The following is a 10,585-nucleotide window of genomic DNA, read 5'->3' as shown; positions in this document are numbered from 1 at the left end:
TCAGCAGCGTCTGTGTGTTTTCTTCTCCTCTCTCGATATATATCGGTGAAATATCCTAATTAGGATACTGACTAATGGAGTCTGGCCTTGAGAGTCTGTTGGGACTCGTATAAATTTCAGTCTAATATATTTTGAGCGATGGATTTCCACGACATGCCCCAACAACCATATTTAACTTTAATTTATATTCTTTCTGCCTTTTAAGAACCCCCTCATCCATGACACAACGAGCATGTATGACCCTTTATACATGATCGTCCTTCCATAAACTAAGGGCTTTTTCAATACCCTCCCGAAGGCGCAAAGTCCACATGTCGATCCCGACATCATTAAGATGGACCCCATCTGGCCTCAAAAAACCCTCATCTGCTCCTTCTAACGTCCAATGGCGAAACCACTATACCACCATTACGAGCTACAAACTTCCCCACCACCTTATTCACATTCGTCCTAGCCTTATTAATGCTGACCAGACCATGCCTGTCGCCACATTCGCCTCACCATGACATTATAATAATAAGACCCGGAAAAGAAGCCCACAATCTTAGCAAATCCAATTTAATGTCTCGCATGAGATCCCTAGAGGTCCCAACACCCAAATCATTACCCCCTGCATGGACCACCAGCACAACTCGCATAAAACTGTATCTCGGGAAGCCTCCTGCTCCACAAAAGCCCTCGAGTCCCCAACCAACGAATCTGAACCTCAGCCTTATTAAACCCCAGTTGGCTTCTGGCCGGACGCGCATCAGCTCGCACCCCACCCCAATACACAAAGGAGAGTCCTACAATCCATAGTAAGCAAGGTCCAGTATCTGAAATAAAATAGAAGATGAAAATAAAAAAAAACAATGCATGCTCCACTGAAGAAAAAAACTCCTACCTAACAAAACTCTCCAACAAGTGAGGACGGACGTAACTTCTAGAACACAACGATTCCCACCGACCGATTCGTTTCACCACTTCAGAACCCAAACCCCATCTTGCCGCTTCAGTAGCAGCACCAATTCTAAAGAAATGTAAGATAAACTTCTGACCCGACAAACCCAGGGAATCTAAACATTTCTTAGAAACCTGAATTAACTAAAATTTTGAAAAATAACGCCCATCGGCATGTACCAACAACGGTACCTGTCCTACCGGACGCAACGCTAAATATTCCTGAAAACAATGCACCGGACACACATCAGACCCATGCAAAGCACCCAAATGAAAGAGTGCCCCTACCCCGCTGATCAGTCTTAGAACCAGGGTCGGACTGGCCCACCAGAGAACCAGAGGATTCTCCGGTGGGCCCAGGCTTGAACACAGTAGTGGGCCTTAAAGGTCCAGATGAAGACAATCCCGTTGGGAGCTCTTTGGTGCCACTCACTTGCCTCTAGGGTCTATTTCTTATGGGAAGAGTCACAAATTACCTATTAGACCTTATTGATGATCTGTCCTGTGTGTTCAATGATAACAACAAGGACTTTGATGAAATTAAGTGGGCATCTTCTATATAGATGGAGGGTGGGCCCCCGAAATCATATCCTCTGGTGGGCCCAAGGAACCCGAGTCCGACGCTGCTTAGAATGCTGCAAAAAAACATTCCAACATACAAGTTCCCACAATGACATCCGAATACAACAGGCCCCCAACCTTCGTCTGACTACTCGCCACTACTTCCAACACCCTAAAAACATCGAAAAAATGGCAAATGAAATAACACTGCCTCAAACCTGGAACACCTCCCACAGCTAGGCACCTAAATGCTGCAATAAAGGAAACGACACCGGCTGTCTCAAATCCTGGGAGTTGGGTGGGAAGTACAGGGAATAACAAAACCAACCTCGAGGAACGGACGCATCCTTTCCACTTTCACCATTGTCGTCGTCCCCCCCTTCTGCTCAGTCTCTCCCCATTCACCCTTACCCCATTTAAAACATCTCGAGGGACCATGGGAACCCCCGTTACCTGAACATTCGTGTTTATACTGACAGTCGGAGCCAAACTTAGACTGCCCCTCATTAAACTGCCAGCAACAGCCCTCTCCTGCCGCAGCCGAACGCTACGTTCCTGATCTGGAAAAGGCGGCTGCCCCACAAAAGGGCTGACCCGATCCAGGAGGTGCAACCATAAGTCACATCCATAAGCTGATGTCCTTATGATCCCATATAATGGAAGGACGTACGGCTTTCCTCTGCCGAAAATGCTTGTCATAGCTAAGCCTACCGTCATAAACCCTGTTCGCCTCACTTATGGGATCCAAATAACAAAAGAGGGCAGAGTAGTGATATCGTAGGGACTCTGTGTGCTGCTGTAAGCAGCCTCCTAGGAAGAATATGTCCTATGGAGCATGCCCCAATTTCCCTATGTTATTGGAGGCATTTGGATGGACAGTATGATCCCATAGACTTGAAGGGGTACTGTATTACGGGTCTGTACAACTTGGAGCCATAATAAGGCCATGTGCATGAGCTCTTATAATGTTTCATCTTAGGTAGTCCAGGGCTATGTTAGATATGATGTCTGGTGGGTTGGGGGCTGTCTGAGCATGTTCATCCCCTATAGACAGACTATGCCACCTACAGTGTCTTTATTTCTGTAGACTTCACTAATGAACACCTTTCTGATGTTTCCCTTCATACAGGCATGGCCATAAAACAGGTGGTGTCCAAGAGATTGTGGTCACAGCAATCATCACAAAGCTCCGATGAGGTATCTCTACAGGATCAACCATAACTTTGGATGTTTTGAACGAGTTCAGAAAATTATGGTTTTGGTATAATTTTCCCAAGGACTATGCCTTAAAGTCTCCTTAACATTTTTCCATAAGGACAATCAGTACCTTTAGCGAGTTCCTAGAATATGGAAATGGTGTTCCCTTAAAATGTCATGGACCAAACTCTATGACCTTCATATGTTCCTCATCAGTGTCCACAAGAATCTTCATCAAACCTCCAGCCAGCACCTGAGTAGACCATAGCTCTCCTAATACTGGATCTCTAATCAATGATGTCATCAACCCAGCAGTGGACCGGAAAACAATCTATAGGTCCTGTCATTGAGATTTCTACATAACTAAGATAATCTACACAAGACGAGGAGAACAAAAACAATGGGTTATGGCAGAACTGGACAAACCGGGACACCAGGTTATCAGGGCGACTAGAAAATTGGTTCTGATGACCAAGTTTTTGCCTCCTGCTCCTTATTCATTGGACTGCTGAGTGTTTCCACCCGGTTCCAAAATGCATGGTGCTGGATGTGGTCACTTACGGCATGAAGCTCCATAACTAGGGTGGCTGGGAGTCCTGCTGTGACTACTTTGTCAGCGGAGGGGTATAGGACATTTTGCTGTAATTCTGTAAATACTGTATGAAGGGAGGGGGATGGGTGGAGTCCATCTGTGACTACTGTGTAAGGGGAGGAGGCCACTAGTGTAAGGGGTTCTGTTGTGACTACTAGGGGGTCGGTACTGCTGTAACTATTGGGGAAGTAAGGCGTGTTATGACTAGACTAGTGATGTGAGCAGCTGTTATGACTATTGAGGAAGTAGGGGACTGCTTTGACTACTGGAGAAGTAGGGGACTGATTTGACTACTGGGGAAGTAGGGGACTGCTTTGACTACTGGGGAAGTAGGGGACTGCTTTGACTACTGGGGAAGTAGGGGACTGCTTTGACTACTGGGGAAGTAGGGGACTGCTTTGACTACTGGGGAAGTAGGGGACTGCTTTGACTACTGGGGAAGTAGGGGACTGCTTTGACTACTGGGGAAGTAGGGGACTGCTTTGACTACTGGGGAAGTAGGGGACAGCTTTGACTACTGGGGAATTAGGGGACTGCTTTGACTACTGGGAAGTAGGGGACTGCTTTGACAACTGGGAAGAAGGGGACTGCTTTGACTACTGGGGAAGTAGGGGACTGCTTTGACTACTGGGGAAGTAGGGGACTGCTTTGACTACTGGGGAATTAGGGGACTGCTTTGACTACTGGGAAGTAGGGGACTGCTTTGACTACTGGGAAGAAGGGGACTGCTTTGACTACTGGGGAAGTAGGGGACTGCTTTGCCTACTGTGGGGTTCTGGTATGACTACTGGTTAAATTATTGTCACCCATGTCCTGTGATGTGACGCTGTATAGTACTGTAGAATGCATCGGCACCATATACATTAGGATGTTGTACCCATCAGTTTTTGCTAAATACTGTAGTTTCCTCACAGTTATGAAATTCTGAAAAAAACCACGGAAACCACAGTCAGTTCTGGTAATCTTGAGAGAACTTAAAATATTACTACGATAGAGGACCCTATTAACAAAGAACTGAGGCAGAATTAGTGGGGTGGAAAAGGTCTAATTTAGAGAACACTCTGCAAGCACAGTCCTTATATAGTCCGAGGACCTGGTGACTATTATTACACATCGGTAGACAGTACAGCGCTTTGCTGAGAATATGCTGTTTCTGTCATTTCCATGGTATCTCATGTGAAGTCCAAGCTCAAACCAAGATTTCGATATTTCTAAAGGACCTTAAAATGGAACTCTACACAAAATGGAACAATCGGGCATGGCTGTAGATAAGTGTCACCCAATGATATTCACTAGGTATATAAAAGGTATAGAAATGTGGGAGTCTGGGACTGTAGATTTTCATGCTGTTAACTCTGTAAGACTGTAAAAAATATATATTTTTTTTACAAAATGTATTTTTTAAAATTAGGTGCCGATTTTGCATTCTTTGTGGAAAAAAGTAACAAAAAAATAAAAAAAAATATAAAATAAGACTGTTTCACTTTAAATAAATGTATTGCTATGTAGGCCATCTGTGTGTAAGATTCCTGATTATATATGTGCAAGAGACACTTTCAGTCCTTCTCTCTTACCTGCGACTTACACACCGGAAATGTGAAGGCAGAAGTGAGATGTGGGGAACCACACGACACTCTATTTATGACAATATGTGTGACTGTAACAAAATGTGTGAAAGCAAGTGGAAATTTATATACCATGGTCAGGGTCAGTCACTAAGAAATAAATAATCAATTTAAAAAAATTCAAATTCTCACCAAAATTTACTTTTGAAGAGACACTTTAAAGGGTATGTAGACTTTGTCAATAGTCTTTCTTTCATTGGTCCAATGCATCGAAAATAAAAATATAAAATTGAATTAGACATTTTCTATTTGTGTCTAAAGCTCCCATGCAGACCTATGTGTTTCTACGGTAACAGACTACAAACATACTGTGTAGTCTGATCCTTGTATGTATGTAATATTATCAGCTAGTCCCAGTTTGTAGACCTCCACCCTCCCAACATCGCTCCACCACTGCAAGCTCCAAGAAAGAAAAAGACAGCAAGTCCAGGTGACGTGTCCTCACGTCTGTATGTTATACGTGGAGTTGACATTATACACGGTCTCTATGATCTGATAACGGCGATATTCCCCAAACTGCGCCACCGTGCTGCCCGTCCACAGACTGTATAGTCCATATGTTCCCGTACACTGACTGTATATTCTGTCTTGCCAGCCAAGTCCTTGGTGCCCATTATCTCCGTGAGTCGCTCTTAGGGTCCAGGACTCCCGCTGATGTTGACGGATAACTGGCATCGTTGGACTCCACCGGCCGGTGAGTCCACACCTTCTCCACACTCCTTGATGTAGGCCTGAGGCTCGGCCACAAGTCAGACTGCTAGCTCTGCCCCCTACATGTTATTATTGATATTTCCTAATGCATGTAATTTATTTTTTGGCAGTGCCGATGTAAAACCACGTGGTGGCTGGGATGGAGACGGCTCTTTCATTGGCTTTTTTGATGTTACATGAGAAGTCCTCGCAGTGCAGTGTGGACAGACCTGAAAAGAAAGAACAAGTCTAAGAGATGTGATGGGTTGGGCAGGTGTATTGCTTGTTTAAATAACATACTCTATTGAGGGGATGCATCTATTTCTCACCTTGGACATATCCAGTGAATCCTGTCTACTATGTTATAGCCAATCCCCTACCCAGGGTCACCAGCCGATCAATGAGTAGCCGGGAACAGAGGGTGACCCCAAACCCGTGCATACTATTATACCCAACCAAAATCTCCTAAATCAGACCCCAATAGTGACATCCCATTACCAGACACCACTGGACATCAGCAGCTTTCCCACAATGCAGCGTTTTCTGGCGTCGCATCCCTAAGGAACCGGTACTTACGAGACAGCAGTAGATGGATCTCAGTTGAGACATTTCCATCCGGAAAAATCCCTGAATGTTGTCTCCTTTTATGTAGGACCGGCAGCTCTGCAGAGATGAAGTACCGGCCTGGTGATAGCGGGAGGTGGCAGCTCTCTGTCACATCTCTTAACAGGTTTATGGCCGCGATCTGGACTTGCCGTCCGGCTACAAGACAAATAAAGTCCAGGTTATATTAGTAATAATAGTAGTATGTAATAAGACAGCACATACACTATACATACATATAGAGATGATACTTATAGCCGTGGCTCCCGGCATATTTTAAAGAATTGTCTCCTGAGGACAGAAAGATTTAGGCGTCTAATGATGTAGGACAGCGCCCTCAGTGCTGCCATGATGGCCTTTGTGTTGCTGGTCTTTGAAAGTCTGAATTCCAGGTGGGCAATGATCTTATTCTTGTAGCTTTCCAGCTACAATAACACACAGGATATGACATCATATGCAAGATGGTGGCCAACAAAAATTCAAGCTGGTCAAACCAAATGAACATTTTCTTCCCGTGTATTTCTGCACTACATAAGGCAAGTGCTCTCACATGGTAGTGCCATAGTGGGACATCACACTTACCAGTCTTGTGACTCTGATGGCGGCATTCCCCAGTACCTCCATCGCGAAGCTGCATATATTATCATCCTCTTCTGTGATCTTCAGTAGATGTTGGATTCCTGGTATTTCTGCTTCATACCTTTTGGATGTTTCAAAGCCTAAATAAATCAGAGAAGGGTCAGTGACCCCGGAGGAACTACGTGGGTGACATGAATTGAATGCTGCAGGGATTGTGTTGTGTTGGGCTGGGCAGAATTAGGCCTAATGGGCAGTAGGGTGTCATAATTCCCTCCCCCATACCTATAGACTTTGATGCCACCATCTCACCTCACTGAAGAACATAGCGGCTGTCATTTTGGTCTTTGGGTCTGCATTCTTCAGGGCATCGAGCAGAAACTGCAAGAAATCCTTTCTTACTTTCCTGCCAGATACCAGAGATCTGGAAAAAATGTGAACGTTAAGAAATAAGATCATTGTAATTAACATGGAGTCTTCCCCTGATGATGCATTGCTCATGGGAGGGATGATCAACATGAAGCCCCTCCTCCAAAGATCCTTAAGTAACATTGTAGTTAATTTCTATGGCAGCGATGGTCATTACACATTTGTTGTAACTGCTCCACCTTCTACATTATATTACTGACCCCTAGGAGATATCTCCATAATTGCTTAACGGACTCCAGCAATGAGCTCGTTGACAAACCCTCCATCAGAGCCCATAACATCAGAACTTACGTCACAAGCGTCACAATCCGCTGCTTCTCTGTATCTTGCTGTTCCTTCATCTCCACTGCAACTTGTTCCCTTTATTGAACACAAGAAGAAACAAGTTCCACGCCACGAATGGTGGATTAAGGTGTATGTGGCCTGACAGGTTCTTCTCACTAATAATGGGTGATGAGCCGCAGTCTATTTCGTACCTGTACTTATCCAGGAGCTCGGCATGAGGAAGGGTCTGCAATTCGTCATCGACCGTCTCGGTCGGCTGGTTCTCCGATGATTCGGGTGCAGTAAAGAATTCCAGGGCAACTTTGGTGGAGTTTTGAAGCTGTTGAGATGTTACAAATGTCAGATTACCATTTGTGTATTAGAAAACTCATTCTTACACATATCTGTGACTGCAGCAAGGGATATAAGACATGATTATAAGATTTACCAACCCACCCAAGATTATCTACCCACCCATCTCTGTATTCATGCCCTGTCCATCTACCTACTCTCTATTCATCCAAACACATCCAGCCACACAAAACTGATCAACCATCTATCTATCCGTCATCAACCCTTCCCCCAACTATTTATCCAACTAATCCCCAAACTATTCATCATCCAGCACTTATCCGAACATTTACAATATCTCATAAGGGATCTTATGGTGAGAATGCCCCATACGCAATCTAACCCAATCCTATAAGGACAGGGATGAAGGAGTTCTTCTTACCTCAGCATGGACATAATTCAGCCAGGTGGAAATGTTGGTCTTCATGTTGCTTATGGCCTTCATAAGTTGCACCTTGCAGTTGCCACCATTCCCAATATATTCTTGGACGCTGCAGGAGAAACATCTTATAGCTGCAGAGGGGAAATACACATGAATAGGGATAAGCTGGATATTGTGATCTCGGCAATCGTTTCTCTGGCCACTAGCTCTGGTTTGGGACCCCAGAACTCTCAGTTATTGAACAATGTCGGTCAAGGTGACTACATAACATTACATAACCATACATGATAACCATATAGAAGACGACTATGGGGAGGCTGCAATACACTGGATCTCAGCTGCAAACACCTAAAACATCACACTCACCGTAACACAACGTCTCCTTAGATGGTTGGTCAGAAGCATCTTTGACCACTCGGCTCAGCACTGGCAGCATGTCTAAGATGTGTGGCATGATGACTGTAGCTGTCAGGAGAAAAAAAAGATAATTATCATATATTATACCAATGTTATGTGTCCTGGTGCCAATAGATGGTGTAGGTCCGTGTGCTCTCTAGATAGAGGTTTCGAGACAATAGAGTTTGAGCTCTGATCTTGTGGCTGTAGAGGGTGAAGATGAGTCTCTTACAAATGTTGGGCTGAAGATCTGCTCAGAGAGACTTATGGATTTGACATATATAAGCAAACCCTGCCCAACCTTCCTGCAGTCACATCCACTAGACCGACCTGGTCAGACAATCCACGTCCAGTAGACTCCTTGGCGGTTCGTTACCGAAAGAGATGGACATCACTTACCACATAGAGATGTCATTTCTGTTAAGGTGTCGACAATGGCAGCATTGAAATCCTCATAGACGATGTTGTATCTCAGCTCCCCGACCACCACTTCAAGATGGAGGATGCTCAGCCAGACGAGAACCTTCTTAGTCATGATGTAGGAATAGTATTGTCCCTTCTAAAAATACAGAAAAGCACCCGGTTATAATCATCCATGTTCTTCACTTGTATCACACTGAACACTACGGTTGTCTAAAGGTCCAGGACGCCATATTTACCATGTACTCCACCTTTATGTCCTCACATAGAACATTGATCATATGGTTCTCCAGGTAGTGTGCCGCATCTTTTCTGTACTTGATGACTCTGATGAAGAAGCGGCACATGGCGGCGTTGTATTTAGATGGTAACTGGAATAGGAAGAGAAGAATAGGAGCTGATTGTGATGGCTAAGCTCTAGTAAACCTTAAAGGAGATCTCCACGCAAATCTGATGTTCATACTATGAGTTAATAGCCCTCACCAGGTCACTCAGAATGGCTTGCTTGTAGACCTCCATATAATCAAAGAGATCTTCAGCCGCCTTCTAGTCTATTTCTACCAAATTCCAGGTGTCCAAAACATTTCTGAGCTCTAGTACAGAAAAACAGTGACAATGAATGACTTATCTAATAATTTGGTACATCAAATAGGTGGTGACACATCCTTGTATAGGGTCATGTGTCATGGTCGCCCCACTGATAGCACTGTGGTGGCTCCGTAGTACAACCCAGCCCTGCTGCTCTGAGCCGCAATCTCAATTTATTGCTTTAGCGGTAAATGGAATCAGTAACCTGTGCTCAGGGGCGGGATCAGAACTGTGCCTGGTTCCACCCCCAAGGAACCTGTAGTAACATAACCTGCACCATAACCAATTATTTGGTCTAGTGTAGGCAGATAACCTAAAGCTTTAGGTCACATCACATGGGTCCACCATGTTTCCTGCTTCATATAGATGTTATGTAAGATTTCATTTGAAAAATTGAAGTCATTGTGATAGGGTCTTGGGCAACAAAAAAAAAAAGTCAGTAATGGGAATCGGGAGTTGAATATTAAATATTAGCTGCTTGGGGGCTCTGCTCGTCTGTCAATCACTTGGTACTATATCAATCACTGCCCCATCCAGTAACAGGGCAGACATGAATGAACAGAAATACTATGCGCATCACCTGGGGCAATGATCAGGCAGGTGTAGCCTACAAGTGGCAGTAGTGGGTGGGGAGGGGCATCAAGCTTCTAGCTCCTCCCTTGCTTCTCACCGCTGATCACATTAGTGATGGAAAATATTTCATTTTTGACAATCATTTATTATTTCGCTGCCTCTGGGACTCTGTTGAGAAGTGATTGGGATCTTGGAGAGTTATAGTCCTGGAAAATATCAGATATATTTAAAATGTTTGATCATTATTAATGTTTGAAAATGGCAAACTGGGCCCCGCACCGATCACACATTATGGTCTATCCTATAGATATGCCATAAATGTGTGAGATACGTATGCCCCTTTAGGATATGTTCACACACAAGATCAGAAATGGCTGAAAATTACGGATCTGTTTTCAG

At 44.4% G+C, this 10,585-nt stretch overlaps 1 protein-coding gene across 1 annotated transcript; it reads right to left on the bottom strand.

Annotated features, from left to right (window-relative positions):
• Nucleotides 1–5,051: 5,051 nt before the first annotated feature.
• LOC142665013 (uncharacterized) lies at nucleotides 5,052–9,544 on the bottom strand. Its single transcript, XM_075844542.1, has 10 exons — nucleotides 9,509–9,544; nucleotides 9,265–9,396; nucleotides 9,005–9,164; nucleotides 8,576–8,674; nucleotides 8,210–8,340; nucleotides 7,504–7,816; nucleotides 7,096–7,207; nucleotides 6,790–6,926; nucleotides 6,181–6,366; nucleotides 5,052–5,834 (listed from the first exon to the last, which is right to left on the bottom strand). Exons 1-6 carry the CDS (start codon nucleotides 9,542–9,544, stop codon nucleotides 7,550–7,552), a joined length of 825 nt encoding a protein of 274 aa, XP_075700657.1. The 3' UTR covers nucleotides 5,052–5,834; nucleotides 6,181–6,366; nucleotides 6,790–6,926; nucleotides 7,096–7,207; nucleotides 7,504–7,549.
• Between the last annotated feature and the right edge of the window lie 1,041 nt (nucleotides 9,545–10,585).

This window comes from Rhinoderma darwinii, chromosome 12 (assembly GCF_050947455.1).
Source record: "Rhinoderma darwinii isolate aRhiDar2 chromosome 12, aRhiDar2.hap1, whole genome shotgun sequence".
Taxonomy (NCBI): domain Eukaryota; kingdom Metazoa; phylum Chordata; class Amphibia; order Anura; family Rhinodermatidae; genus Rhinoderma; species Rhinoderma darwinii.
The sequence above is the reverse complement of the archived record's forward strand: the minus strand, read 5'-3'. Positions and strand labels throughout refer to the sequence as shown.

What these genes read in the sequence shown, in the direction of transcription:
- LOC142665013 (XM_075844542.1), bottom strand. Translation starts at nt 9,544, where the DNA reads ATGGAGGTCTACAAGCAAGCCATTCTGAGTGACCTG. An exon ending in AAGCCATTCTGAGTGACCTG is followed by an intron (nt 9,397 to 9,508) that starts GTGAGGGCTATT and finishes TTCCTATTCCAG; the next exon opens with TTACCATCTAAATACAACGC. An exon ending in TAAGGAGACGTTGTGTTACG is followed by an intron (nt 8,341 to 8,575) that starts GTGAGTGTGATG and finishes TCCCCTCTGCAG; the next exon opens with CTATAAGATGTTTCTCCTGC.